Genomic DNA, 15756 nt, shown 5'->3' with positions numbered 1-15756 from the left:
AAGGGAACAAATGGGAACTTCAGTGAAGGGGGCTAATGGGGGCTAATGGGGATGTGATAACAAGTAGTGGTGACGTGAGAAGGAGATGGAGTGAGTATTTTGAAAGTTTGTTGAATGTGTTTGATGATAGAGTCGCAGATATACGGTGTTTTGGTCAAGGTGGTGTGTAAAGTGAGAGGGTTAGGGAAAATGATTTGGTAAACAGAGAAGAGGTAGTAAAAGCTTTGCGGAAGATGAAAGCTGGCAAGGCAGCGGGTTTGAATGGTATTACAGTGGAATTTATTAAAAAAGGAGGTGACTGTATTGTTGACTGGTTGGTAAGGTTATTTGATGTATGTATGACTCATGGTGAGGTGCCTGAGGAATGGCAGAATGCTTGCATAGTGCCATTGTACAAAGGCAAAGGGGACAAAGGTGAGTGCTCAAAATTTCAGAGGTATAAGTTTGTTGAGTATTCCTGGGAAATTATATGGAAGGGTATCGACTGAGAGGGTGAAGGCATGTACAGAGCATCAGATTGGGGAAGAGCAGTGTGGTTCCAGAAGTGGTAGAAGATGTGTGGGATGTACATGTGTACGTGTAGGAAGAGAGGAAAGTGACTGGTTCTCAGTGAATGTAGGTTTGCGGCAGGGGTGTGTGATGTCTCCATGGTTGTTTAATTTGTTTATGGATGGGGTTGTTACGGAGGTGAATGCAAGAGTTTTGGAAAGAGGGGCAAGTATGAAGTCTGTTGGGATGAGAGAGCTTGGGAAGTGAGTCAGTTGTTGTTCGCTGATGATACAGCGCTGGTGGCTGATTCATGTGAGAAACTGCAGAAGCTGGTGACTGAGTTTGGTAAAGGGTGTGAAAGAAGAAAGTTAAGAGTAAATGTGAATAAGAGCAAGGTAATTAGGTACAGTAGGGTTGAGGGTCAAGTCAATTGGGAGGTAAGTTTGAATGGAGAAAAACTGGAGGAAGTAAAGTGTTTTAGATATCTGGGAGTGGATCTGGCAGTGGATGGAACCATGGAAGCAGAAGTGGATCATAGGGTGGGGGAGGGGGCAAAAATACTGGGAGCCTTGAAGAATGTGTGGAAGTCGAGAACATTATCTCGGAAAGCAAAAATGGGTATGTTTGAAGGAATAGTGGTTCCAACAATGTTGTATGGTTGCAAGGCGTGGGCTATGGATAGAGTTGTGCGCAGGAGGATGGATGTGCTGGAAATGAGATGTTTGAGGACAATGTGTGGTGTGAGGTGGTTTGATCGAGTAAGTAACGTAAGGGTAAGAGAGATGTGTGGAAAAAGAGCGTGGTTGAGAGAGCAGAAGAGGGTGTTTTGAAATGGTTTGGGCACATGGAGAGAATGAGTGAGGAAAGATTGACCAAGAGGATATATGTGTCGGAGGTGGAGGGAACGAGGAGAAGTGGGAGACCAAATTGGAGGTGGAAAGATGGAGTGAAAAAGATATTGTGTGATCGGGGCCTGAACATACAGGAGGGTGAAAGGAGGGCAAGGAATAGAGTGAATTGGATCGATGTGGTATACCGGGGTTGACGTGCTGTCAGTGGATTGAATTCAGGGCATATGAAGCGTCTGGGGCAAACCATGGAAAGCTGTGTAGGTATGTATTTTTGCGTGTGTGGATGTGTACGTATATACATGTGTATGGGGGTGGGTTGGGCCATTTCTTTCGTCTGTTTCCTTGCGCTACCTCGCAAACGCGGGAGACAGCGACAAAGCAAAAAAACAAAACAAAAAATATATATATATATATATATATATATATATATATATATATATATATATATATATATATATATATATATATATATATATATTTATATCTATATTTATTATACTTTGTCGCTGTCTCCCGCGTTTGCGAGGTAGCGCAAGGAAACAGACGAAAGAAATGGCCCAACCCCCCCCCATACACATGTATATACATACGTCCACACACGCACATATACATACCTACACAGCTTTCCATGGTTCACCCCAGACGCTTAACATGCCTTGATTCAATCCACTGACAGCACGTCAACCCTGGTATACCACATCGCTCCAATTCACTCTATTCCTTGCCCTCCTTTCACCCTCCTGCATGTTCAGGCCCCGATCACACAAAATCTTTTTCACTCCATCTTTCCACCTCCAATTTGGTCTCCCTCTTCTCCTCGTTCCCTCCACCTCCGACACATATATCCTCTTGGTCAATCTTTCCTCACTCATTCTCTCCATGTGCCCAAACCACTTCAAAACACCCTCTTCTGCTCTCTCAACCACGCTCTTTTTATTTCCACACATCTCTCTTACCCTTACGTTACTCACTCGATCAAACCACCTCACACCACACATTGTCCTCAAACATCTCATTTCCAGCACATCCATCCTCCTGCGCACAACTCGATCCATAGCCCATGCCTCGCAACCATACAACATTGTTGGAACCACTATTCCTTCAAACATACCCATTTTTGCTTTCCGAGATAATGTTCTCCACTTCCACACATTCTTCAAGGCCCCCAGAATTTTCGCCCCCTCCCCCACCCTATGATCCACTTCCGCTTCCATGGTTCCATCCGCTGCCAGATCCACTCCCAGATATCCAAAACACTTCACTTCCTCCAGTTTTTCTCCATTCAAACTCACCTCCCAATTGACTTGACCCTCAACCCTACTGTACCTAATAACCTTGCTCTTATTCACATTTACTCTTAACTTTCTTCTTCCACACACTTTACCAAACTCAGTCACCAGCTTCTGCAGTTTCTCACATGAATCAGCCACCAGCACTGTATCATCAGCGAACAACAACTGACTCACTTCCCAAGTACATATATATGTGTGTGTGTGTGTGTGTGTGTGTGTGTGTGTGTGTGTGTGTGTGTGTGTGTGGGGGGGGGGGGGGGTGTTATTTCATGTATGGCGGGATGGTGATGTGAATGAATAAGGGCAGACAGTATGACATATGTACATGTGTATATATGTATATGTCTGTGTGTGTACATATATGTATATGTTAAGATGTATAGGTATGTATATGTGCGTGTGTGGACGTGTATTTATATACATGTGTATGTGGGTGGGTTGGGCCATTCTTTCGTCTGTTTCCTTGCGCTACCTTGCTAACACGGGAGACAGCGACAAAGTATAATGAATAAAAAAATAAATATATGTCTTTGTATGCACATGTATACGCTGAAATGTATAGGTATGTATATGTGCATGTCTGGGCATTTAGGAATATACATGTGTATGTGGGTCGGTTGGACCATTCTTCCATCTGTTTCCTTGCGCTAACTTGCTGACACGGGAGAGAGCGACAAAGTGTAATAAAAAATAAATAAATATATATATTATTACATGACAGCTAGAGACTGAGTGTGAAGGAATGGGGCCTTTGGTGTCTTTTCCTAGCGCTACCTCGCACACATGAGGGGGGAGGGGGTTGTTATTCCACGTGTGGCGAGGTGGCGATGGGAACAAATAAAGGCAGACAGTATGAATTATGTACATGTGTATATATGTATATGTCTGTGTGTGTATATATATGTGTACATTGAGATGTATAGGTATGTATATTTGCGTGTGTGGACGTGTATGTATATACATGTGTATGTGGGCGGGTTGGGCCATTCTTTCGTCTGTTTCCTTGCGCTACCTCGCTAACGCAGGAGACAGCAACAAAGCAAAATAAATAAATAAATAAAATAAATATGTGTTTGTGTAAATGAGTGGATGGACCATTCTTTGTCTGTTTCCTGGTACTACCTCACTGATGCAGGAAACGGTGACAGTATATAATAAAAATATACATACATATATATGTAAGAGAAAGGTGCAAGAGGTGAAAAAGAGGGCATATGAGAGTTGGGGTGAGAGAGTATCATTAAATTTTAGGGAGAATAAAAAGATGTTCTGGAAGGAGGTAAATAAAGTGCTAAGACAAGGGAGCAAATGGGAACTTCAGTGAAGGGCACAAATGGGGAGGTGATAACAAGTAGTGGGGATGTGAGAAGGAGATGGAGTGAGTATTTTGAAGGTTTGTTGAATGTGTTTGATGATAGAGTGGCAGATATAGGGTGTCTTGGTCGAGGTGGTGTGCAAAGTGAAAGGGTTAGGGAAAATGATTTGGCAAACAGAGAAGAGGTGGTAAAAGCTTTATGGAAGATGAAAGCCGGCAAGGCAGCAGGTTTGGATGGTATTGCAGTGGAATTTATTAAAAAAGGGGGTGACTGTATTATTGACTGGTTGGTAAGGTTATTTAATGTATGTATGACTCATGGTGACGTGCCTGAGGATTGGCAGAATGCGTGCATAGTGCCATTGTACAAAGGCAAAGGGGATAAGAGTGAGTGCTCAAATTACAGAGGTATAAGTTTGTTGAGTATTCCTGGTAAATTATATGGGAGGGTATTCATTGAGAGGGTGAAGGCATGTACAGAGCATCAGATTGGGGAAGAGCAGTGTGGTTTCAGAAGTGGTAGAGGATGTGTGGATCAGGTGTTTGCTTTGAAGAATGTATGTGAGAAATACTTAGAAAAGCAAATGGATTTGTATGTAGCATTTATGGATCTGGAGAAGGCATATGATAGAGTTGATAGAGATGCACTGTGGAAGGTATTAAGAATATATGGTGTGGGAGGCAAGTTGTTAGAAGCAGTGAACAGTTTTTATCGAGGATGTATGGCATGTGTACATGTAGGAAGAGAGGAAAGTGATTGGTTCTCAGTGAATGTAGGTTTGCGGAAGGGGTGTGTGATGTCTCCATGGTTGTTTAATTTGATTATGGATGGGGTTGTTAGGGAGGTAAATGCAAGAGTTTTGGAAAGAGGGGCAAGTATAAAGTCTGTTGGGGATGAGAGAGCTTGGGAAGTGAGTCAGTTCTTGTTCGGTGATGATACAGCGCTGGTGGCTGATTCATGTGAGAAACTGCAGAAGCTGGTGACTGAGTTTGGTAAAGTGTGTGAAAGAAGAAAGTTAAGAGTAAATGTGAATAAGAGCAAGGTTATTAGGTACAGTAGGGTTGAGGGTCAAGTCAATTGGGAGGTAAGTTTGAATGGAGAAAAACTGGAGGAAGTGAAGTGTTTTAGATATCTGGGAGTGGATCTGGCAGCGGATGGAACCATGGAAGCGGAAGTGGATCATAGGGTGGGGGAGGGGGCGAAAATTCTGGGAGCCTTGAAGAATGTGTGGAAGTCGAGAACATTATCTCGGAAAGCAAAAATGGGTATGTTTGAAGGAATAGTGGTTCCGACAATGTTGTATGGTTGCGAGGCGTGGGCTATGGATAGAGTTGTGCGCAGGAGGATGGATGTGCTGGAAATGAGATGTTTGAGGACAATGTGTGGTGTGAGGTGGTTTGATCGAGTAACGTAAGGGTAAGAGAGATGTGTGGAAATAAAAAGAGCGTGGTTGAGAGAGCAGAAGAGGGTGTTTTGAAATGGTTTGGGCACATGGAGAGAATGAGTGAGGAAAGATTGACCAAGAGGATATATGTGTCGGAGGTGGAGGGAACGAGGAGAAGTGGGAGACCAAATTGGAGGTGGAAAGATGAAGTGAAAAAGATTTTGTGTGATCGGGGCCTGAACATGCAGGAGGGTGAAAAGAGGGCAAGGAATAGAGTGAATTGGATCGATGTGGTATACCGGGGTTGACGTGCTGTCGGTGGATTGAATCAGGGCATGTGAAGCGTCTGGGGTAAAGCATGGAAAGCTGTGTACGTATGTATATTTGCGTGTGTGGACGTATGTATATACATGTGTATGGGGGTGGGTTGGGCCATTTCTTTCGTCTGTTTCCTTGCGCTACCTCGCAAATGCGGGAGACAGCGACAAAGCAAAAAAAAAAAAAATATATGTACACACACAGACATATATATTTATAAACATACATATTCATACTGAAAAAGAAATGGTAAGAATTCCTGGTTTAAAAAGAGGAACATACTTAAGTATACATAGGTGTGCAGGAAAGATGTTAGGAGGGCATTATTGGACTACAAAACAATTGACATATATGCAAAAAAGAGACTCTTGGATATGATTATTACCTTGTAGAGAGAAAGGTGAAGATTTGTAGAGGTTTTCAAGAAAGAAGAAATGATACGAGTGAGAAGAATGTGGTAAAGCAAATGATTTTGTAAAAGAGATTTGTTTGAAGAAGTACTGGCAGAAATTGGGTGTTGAAAGGCAAAAGGTGAGTATACGATGCTAGAGTTACCCTCAACCAGGGGCCTGTTAAGGGGATGGCATTAAATGGCTAAGAAGTGGCACTGGAGTTCACCAGTTGTGGAGACTGTTTTGCCATGGCGACCCCCTTGAAGGAGTTCCCAAGGGGAATTGGCATCAGAGACACAGACAGATGTGGAGTAGGTGAGCAATGAGAGATATCTAGGCATGCAGTGCTAGTATGTGCAAGAATGTGTGAGAGAAATATGTGGCATGGAGAAGGTAAGAGGTAAGGAGGTGTGAGAGGTTAGGAGATGTGAGACGAAAAAGTAAATTTGTTAGTGAAAGAGATACACATTTGTAATGTTGTGGTGATAAGCGACATCTAGAGTGTAAACAGGACAGGGTGACTTGTGTTTGTCCAGAAAGAGTGGTTTCTGATGGGCTGGAGTTTAAGACTGAGCTGAGAGGAAGACTGTTTAGTGCTTGGCCTAAAAACCTCATTTACTGTGAACTCCTTTTCATCCTGGTTCAGCCCAATGATAGAACATCCCCCTCAATATATCACATTGATCTAATTCACTCTATCTCATGCTTACCTTGCAACCTCCTAAATGTTCTGCCTCCCAATATTCCAAAGCCTCCTTAAATCCATCCTTCCATGTCCTTGATCTCCCCCTCCCCCTTGGTCCTTACACTTTGTCAGTCTTCCTTTGTTCATCCCTTCCTTCCTTCCTTCTAAAAACTTTCAGCACACAATGGTAAGCTATCACAATCAAAACTGTGTATACTACCACACTTTGCTTTTATGTAGCTATTCTTTACATGATCAACCCATCTTACATTATGAACTCTCTTCTAACATTTCATTCCCAAACCATGCACCCTCTTTCTTTCATTTGAATTCATAACCCAAGACTATACACTGTTGGGAATGTTAAAAGCTCCCCCTTAGTGCTATGGTTTAAATATAATAATAATAATGCCAGAAAACATTAACATACAATACAGTACACACTCATAACCCTATGAATTAAATCAATTTACATTCTAATTTGTATGCCTCAACCTTTTCAGGATGTTTCCATTAAACGGAATATGTTGAATCAACTTATCAAACTCAAGGGGATATGGCCCATAAACAGGGGATGGACTTCTTGGGGATTTCTATGACTCACCTCTGAGACAGATTTTCTTGCGAAGGATGGTAAGTGTTGTGATATCCACTAATGAGGTATTCATCGGTACCTGTAAAGTTATCGTCACATCCACCTATGGGAAGGAATTTAAAAGATTTAAAGTGTGTAATTTACAAATGGTAATGATTAAAAGGAGAGAAGTAAAACAGAAACAAACTGAAGCAAATTTCACAAACAAAAATACATATTCTTTATCAAAATATCTAAGGTTGGTTCTGACTGAGCCTTCCTGCTTATAATGGGGATACACAAAGATATGAACAAACACAGATGTGGTGAAAGATTCAAGTAGGATGTCTTGATTCTGCAGGTTGTGAGGATAATTTCAGACTTCCCCAAGTTCACACAGTAAAAAAAAAAAATCTTACCAGTTTTGTGTGGAACAAGAAGACACCATGGAAAAAGGATTTTGAGATGCCCAGTGGTCTAGCATCTCACTGGTAGCCCTGCTCTCATGATATTGTAATACGTCAATTGCTAATGACATTTCCTGTCAATTGCTATAAAAAACATATCTGTCTATGTACCTATAGTGATCCCATATTTCAATGAAAACAACCATAAAGTGAGGTAGGTCACTATAATCATTACGATATTCATTTCAGTCATGCTTACAGACCCTATTGAGACAAGTCACATTAATCATTTTGAAATTCATAGGACAAATCTTGAAAGAAACAGCTTTTACCAAGTGTGTATAACAGCAAAGGAGAAGATAAGGACATGGTGGGTAAAATAAATTATGAAGGATAGAATTTTAGGGAGAATAAAAAGAGAAGGGCAAGGTGGGTAAAATAAATTATGAAGGATAGAATTTTAGGGAGAATAAAAAGATGTTTTGGAAGGAGGTAAACAAAATGCGAAAGACAAGAAAACAAATGGGAACATTGGTGAAGGCGGCTAATGGGTAGGTAAAAACAAATAGTGGTGATGTGAGAAGCATATGGAGTGAGCATTTTGAAGGTTTGCTGAATGTGTTAGATGATAGAGTGGCATATAAAGGGTGTTCTGGTCGAGGTGGTGTGCAAAGTGAGAGGGTTTGGGAGAATGGTTTGGCAAACAGAGAAGAGGTAGCGAAAGCTTTCCGGAAGATGAAAGCTGGCAAGGTGGAGGGTTTGGATGGTACTGCAGTGGAATTTATTAAATAAGGGGGTGACTCTGTTGCTGGATGGTGGGTGAGGATATTCAATGTATGTATGGCTCATGGTGAAGTGCCTGAAAATTGGTGGAATGCATGCAGTGCCAGTGTACAAAGGCAAAGGGGATAAAGGCGAGTGCTCAAATTACAGAGGTATAGGTTTGTTGAGTATTCCTGGGAAATTGTATGGGAGGGTATTGATTAAGAGGGCGAAGACATGTATAGAGCATCAGATTGGGGAAGAGCAGTGTGGTTTCAGAAGTGGTAGAGGAGTGTGGATCAGGTGTTTGCTTTGAAGAATATTTATTTATTTATCTTTATTATACTTTGTCGCTGTCTCCCGCATTAGCGAGGTAGCGCAAGGAAACAGACGAAAGAATGGCCCACCCCACCCACATACACATGTATATACATACATGCGTTTGTAAATGTGTGTAGATGTAACCAATATGAGAAAAAAGGAGAGATAGGTAGTATGCTTGAGGAAAGGAACCTGGATGTTTTGGCTCTGAGTGAAACGAAGCTTAAGGGTAAAGGGGAAGAGTGGTTTGGGAATGTCTTGGGAATAAAGTCAGGGGTTGGTGAGAGGACAAGAGCAAGGGAAGGAGTAGCACTACTCCTGAAACAGGAGTGGTGGGAGTATGTGACAGAGTGTAAGAAAGTAAACTCTAGATTGATATGGGCAAAACTGAAAGTGGATGGAGAGAGATGGGTGATTATTGGTGCATATGCAACTGGGCATGAGAAGAACGATCATGAGAGGCAAGTGTTTTGGAAGTAGTTGAGTGAGTGTGTTAGTAGTTTTGATGCACAAGACCAGATTATAGTGATGGGTGATTTGAATGCAAAGGAGAGTATTGTGGCAGTTAAGGGAATAATTGGTGTACATGGGGTGTTCAGTGTTGTAAATGGAAACAGTGAAGAGCTTATAGATTTGTGCGCTGAAAAAGGACTGGTGATTGGGAATACCTGGTTTAAAAAGAGAGATATACATAAGTATACGTATGTAAGTAGGAGAGATGGCCAGAGGCCAGAGAGCGTTATTGGATTACGTGTTAATTGATAGGCACACAAAAGAGAGACTTTTGGATGTCAGTGTGGTGAGAGGTGCAACTGGAGAGATGTCTGATCATTATCTTGTGGAGGCAAAGTTGTGGAGGCGAAGTTGAAGATTTGTAAAGGTTTTCAGAAAAGAAGAGAGAATGTTGGGGTGAAGAGAGTGGTGAGAGTAAGTGAGTTTGGGAAGGAGATTTGTGTGAGGAAGTACCAGGAGAGACTGATTACAGAATGGAAAAAGGTGAGAACAAAGGACGAAAAGGGAGTGGGGGAGGAATGGGATGTATTTAGGGAAGCAGTGATGGTTTGCGCAAAAGATGCTTGTGGCATGTGAAGTGTGGGAGGTGGGCAGATTAGAAAGGGTAGTGAGTCGTGGGATGAAGAAGTAAGATTATTAGTGAAAGAGAAGAGAGAGGCATTTGGACGATTTTTGCAGGGGAATAACGCAAATGACTGGGAAATGTATAAAAGTAAGAGGCAGGAGATCAAGAGAAAGGTGCAAGAGGTAAAAAAAAAGTGGGCAAATGAGAGGTGGGGTGAGAGAGTATCATTAAATTTTAGGGAGAATAAAAAGATGTTTTGGAAGTAGGTAAATAAAGTGCGTAAGACAAGGGACCAAATGGGAACATCAGTGAAGAGGGCTAATGGGGAGGTGATAACAAGTAGTGGTGATGTGAGGAGATGGAGTGAGTATTTTGAAGGTTTGTTGAATGCGTTCGATGATAGAGTGGCAGATGTAGGGTGTTTTGGTCGAGGTGGTCTGCAAAGTGAAAGGGTTAGGGAGAATGATTTGGTAAACAAAGAGGAGGAAGTAAAAGCTTTGCAGAAGATGAGTTGATAGAGATGCTCTGTGGAAGGTATTAAGAGTATATGGTGTGGGAGGCAAGTTGCTAGAAGCAAAGAAAAGTTTTTATCGAGGATGTAAGGCATGTGTACGAGTAGGAAGAGAGGAAAGTGATTGGTATCCAGCGAATGTCGGTTTGCGGCAGGGGTGTGTGATGTCTCCATGGTTGTTCAATTTGTTTATGGATGGGATTGTTAAGGAGGTGATTGCAAGAGTTTTGGAGAGAGGGGCAAGTATGCAGTCTGTTGTGCATGAGAGAGCTTGGGAAATGAGTCAGATATTGTTCACTGATGATACAGGGCTGGTGACTGATTCAGGTGAGAAATTGCAGAAGCTGGTGACTGATTTTGGTAAAGTGTGTGAAAGAAGAAAGCTGAGAGTAAATGTGAATAAGAACAAGGTTATTAGGTGCAGTAGGGTTGAGGGGCAAGTCAATTGGGAGGTAAGTTTGAATGGAGAAAAACTGGAGGAAATGAGGTGTTTTAGATATCTGGGAGTGGATTTAGCAGGGGATGGAACCATAGAAGCAGAAGTGAGTCACAGGGTGGGGGAGGGGGCGGAAGTTCTGGGAGCGTCGAAAAATGTGTGGAAGGTGAGAACTTTATCTCGGAAAGCAAAAATGGGTATGTTTGAAGGAATAGTGGTTCCGACAATGTTGTATGGTTGCGAGGCATGGGCTATAGATAGAGTTGTGCAGAGGAGGGTGGATGTGTTGGAAATGAGATGTTTGAGGACAACATGTGGTGTAAGGTGGTTTGACCGAGTAAGTAATGAAAGGGTAAGAGCGATGTGTGGTAATAAAAAGAGTGTGGTTGAGAGAGCAGGAGAGGGTGTGTTGAAATGGTTTGGTCATATGGAGAGAATGAGTGAGGAAAGATTGACAAAGAGGATATATGTGTCTGAGGTGGAGGGAATGAGGAGAAGTGGGAGACCAAATTGGAGGTGGAAGGATGGAGTGAAAAAGATTCTGGGCAACCGGGGCCTGAACATGCAGGAGGGTGAAAGGCGTGCAAGGAATAGAGTGAATTGGAACAATGTGGTATACCCGGGTCAAAGTGCTGTCAATGGATTGAACCAGGGCATGTGAAGCGTCTGGGGTAAACCATGGAAAATTTTGTGGGGCTTGGATGTGGAAAGGGAGTTGTGGTGTCTGTGCATCATACATGACAGCTAGAGACTGAGTGTGAACAAATGTGGCCTTTGTTGTCTTTTCCTAGCACTACCTCGCATGCGTGCGGGTTGTGTGTGTGTATGTGTGTGTGTCATTTCATGTGTGGACGTGCATGTATATACATGTGCATATGGGTGGGTTGGGCCATTCTTTCATCTGTTTCCTTGCGCTACCTCACTAACGCGGGAGACAGCGACAAAGTATAATGAAAATGAATGAATATAGAATGAAACAGAAATCTATATTTTGAAAAATGAGAAATAATTTCTCTACCAAAAACAGAGCCCTTATGAGCATCTGACATGGGCTCATGCTCTGAGGGCAATCAAAATATTAATCTTTCCTCCCTAAATCTGGGTGAATCCAAATGAGTTCACACCTTTTGACTATGATTCACACCTTCTGACTATCATAAGATGCACAAAGTCAGCAGATATTCATTCACAGGGAGTGCAGAGGTTACCTGGTGGACCATAATGAGCCATACCACTCATTTACTAATTGCTGGTGTCTGTCTCTGGCCTGAATCTGTTGAAAATCAAGAAAAGGCTTTCAAAAAGAGATGGAGGCTTATGGAGCTCTGTTACAGACAGAACCTTTTATTCTCTAAAATCTACCTTTCACATCTAAATACAGATCCCAGAGAGAATCTGAGAGAATACCCTCATGAAGAAAGGGAAACCTAAAGAAAACCCTAACAAAAATAAAGAAAAGCTTACTCTCAACAATGATACAAAGGAATACTATGGAATTCAAATAGCAACAGATCACTGGATCCTTTTGAGGATGTTTATGATAGTGGAAAATATCAAAAACACTCAGATTAGTGTGGCAATACATGGCATACAGATAATTCAAAGACAATAAGCTGCAAATTATTATTGTGACCATGGAGGAGCTAATAATGAAAGTAATGGACTTGAAGTGAAGTATTTATCAAGTCTACTCTTAAACAAATCTATAATACTGTTTTCAACCACTCTAATTGGCAAACTGTTAATTGTGTTAACAATCCAGTTGAAGAAAAAGTATTTCACCTCATTCAAGGTAAATCCTTTGCTCACGAGTGTGTATCCATTACTATGAGTAAAATCAATCAAACAAGTCTTATGTAACTTGACAGATCAAGATTATTAAAGCCTTCGATGATTTCAAATACTCATACTATATCACATTTTACCCTATCTATTCTAAACTACATTGATTCAAGTCTGATCTCACAGGATGTGTTTCTTAATCTGGGAATTATCTTGGGAGCTCGACACTGTACTTTCTCCACTCTATGTGTGTCCTATCTTAGGTATTGTGACCAAAACCAAACACAATATTCATGATGTTGAAGAACAAATGAAGTATAAAGAGTTAGAATGATTTCCCTAGACTTTAATACGAAGACTCTACCTATGAATCCTAGAACTTTGTTCAGTCTTTTCACTGCTTCTGAGCACTGCTTACTTGATTTAAAGTCACTACAGATTATTACACCCAAGTCTTTTCATTTACCCTCTGCAGTTCAACAGATTTTGTACTGTAGTGAGCCTTTCTATCTAATACCAATATAAATTTTTTTATCCCTTGGGATAGGGGAGAAAGAATACTTCCCACGTATTCCCTGCGTGTCGTAGAAGGCCACTGAGAGGGGAGGGAGTGGGGCACTGTAAATCATCCCCTCCCATTTATAATTTTCTAAAAGAAGGAACAAAGAGGTGGTCCAAGTGAGGCTATACCCTCTAAGGCTCACTCCTCTGTTCTTAACGCTACCTCGCTAACACAGGATAAGGCGAATATGTATGAAAAAAAATTATTCATTTACTATACTTAATTGCTGTTTCCCGCATCAGCAATGTAGCAAAAGGAAATAAACAAAGAATGACCCAACCACTCACATACACACATACATAAATAAACGCCCATACACGCACATATACATACATATACATTTCAATGTATACATACACATACATACACACACAGACATATACATATATACACATGTACATATTCATACTTGCTGCCTTCATCCATTGCCATCACCACCCTACCACACAGGAAATAGCACCCCCCCCCCTCCTCCAGCGAGGTAGTGCCAGGAAAAGACAAAAAGGCCACATTCGTTCACACTCAGTCTCTAGCTGTCATGTGTAATGCACCAAAACCACAGCTCCCTTTCCACATCCTGGACCCACAGACCTTTCCATGGTTTACCCAAGATGCTTCACATGCCCTGGTTCAGTCTACTGACAGCACGTCGACCCCATTGTTCCAATTCACTCTATTCCTTGCACGCCTTTCACCCTCCATGTTGAGCCCCCGAACACTCAAAATCTTTTTCACTCCATCCTTCCATCTCCAACTGGGTCTCCTGCTTCTCCTTGAACCCATCATCTCTGACACATATGTCCTCATATCAATCTTTCCTCACTCTTTCTCTCCATGTGTCCAAACCGTTTCAAAACACCCTTTTCTGCTCTCTCAACCACACATTTCATTACCAAACATCTCCCTTACCCTTTCATTTCTTACTTGATCAAACCACCTCACACCACTCATGGCCCTAAAACATTTCATCTCCAACACATCCATCCTCCTCTGTACAACCCTATCTATAGCCCATGCCATATAACTTTGTTGGAACCACTATTCCTTTAAACTTACCCATTTTTGCTCTCCGAGATAACGTTCTCGCCTTCCACACATTCTTCAACACTCCGAGAACATCTGCCCCTTACCCCACCCTGTGACTCACTTCCGCTTCCATGGTTCCATCCGCTGCTAAATCCACTCCTAGATATCTAAAGCACTTCACTTCCTTGAGTTTTTCTCCATTCATACTTACCTACTAACTAACTTGTCCCTAAACCATACTTAACCTAATAACCTTGCTCTTATTCACATTTACTCTAAGCTTTCTCCTTTTCACACACTTTACCAAACTCAGTCACCAATCTCTGCAGTTTCTCACCCAAATCAGCTACCAGCGCTGTATCATCAGTGAACAACTGACTCACTTCCCAAGCCCTCTCATCCACAACAGATTGCATACTTGCCCCTCTCTCCAAAACTCTTGCATTCACCTCCTTAACCACCCTATCCATAATCAAATTAAACAACCATGGGTAAATCACACCCCCATGCTGCAAACCGACATTCACTGGTAACCAATTACTTTCCTCTCTTCCTACTCATACACATGCCTTACAGCCTTGGTAAAAACTTTTCACTGCTTCTAGCAACTTACCTCCCACATGATATACTCTTAAAACCTTCCACAAGGCTTCTCTATCAACCCTATCATATACCTTTTCCAGATCCATAAATGTTACATACAAATCCATCTGTTTTCTAAGTGTTCCTCACATACATTTTTTAAAGCAAACACATGATCCACACATCCTCTACCACTTCTGAAACCACACCGCTCTTCCCCAATCTGATGCTCTGTACATGCCTTTACCCTCTCAATCAATACCCCCCCATATAATTTCCCAGGAATACTCAACAAACTTACGCCTCTGTAATTTGAACATTCACCTTTATCCCCTTTGTCTTTGTACAATGGCACTATGCATGCATTCTGCCAATCCTCAGGTACTTCACCATGCTCTATACATACACTGAATATCCTTACCAACCAACCAACGACACAGTCACACCATTTTTCAATAAATTCCGCTGCAATACCATCCAAGCACGCAGCCTTGTTGGCTTTCACTTTCCGCAAAACTTTCTCTACCTTTTCTCTGTTAACCAAACCATTCTCCCGGACCCCTTCACTTCGCACACCAACCCGACTAAAACACCCTATATCCGCCACTCTATCATCAAACACAATCAACAAACCTTTAAAATACTCACTCCATCTCCTCCTCACCTCATCACTACTTATTATCATCTCCCCATTTGCCCCTTCACTAATGTTCTCTTTGCAAGTAGGTCTCTTGACTAATTGGATTAGGGCACTATCACGCAAATTTAGGTAGAGTCAATGCCTGGAGCTACTGGAAAGGGATTCTTCCTAATTAAATACTGTTATGTTACAATGTCCTATTAAGATGGAATCTTGCTCACAACAAATTTCTGCTAACTGATCATAAAATCTTTTGTCTATCTCTTTTCTGTACGGGGTCAATAAACTCATAGGACTTATATTTTCTTATGCAGTCTATCTTTAATTTCTACATATATGAAGTTGACT

General features: G+C 41.7%; 1 protein-coding gene across 3 annotated transcripts in view; it reads right to left on the bottom strand.

Moving 5' to 3' along the window:
- LOC139757299 (tyrosine-protein kinase Dnt-like) overlaps positions 1-15756 on the bottom strand; it is a 144259-nt gene that overhangs the window by 94530 nt on the left and 33973 nt on the right. For all 3 annotated transcript variants that reach the window (XM_071677672.1, XM_071677673.1, XM_071677674.1), the window contains one exon: positions 7332-7425. In XM_071677672.1, coding sequence (XP_071533773.1) covers positions 7332-7425 — 94 coding nt within the window. The remainder of the gene's footprint in view (positions 1-7331; positions 7426-15756) is intronic.

The sequence above is a fragment of the Panulirus ornatus genome, chromosome 25 (assembly GCF_036320965.1).
Source record: "Panulirus ornatus isolate Po-2019 chromosome 25, ASM3632096v1, whole genome shotgun sequence".
In the NCBI taxonomy this organism is placed as follows: domain Eukaryota; kingdom Metazoa; phylum Arthropoda; class Malacostraca; order Decapoda; family Palinuridae; genus Panulirus; species Panulirus ornatus.
The sequence above is the reverse complement of the archived record's forward strand: the minus strand, read 5'-3'. Positions and strand labels throughout refer to the sequence as shown.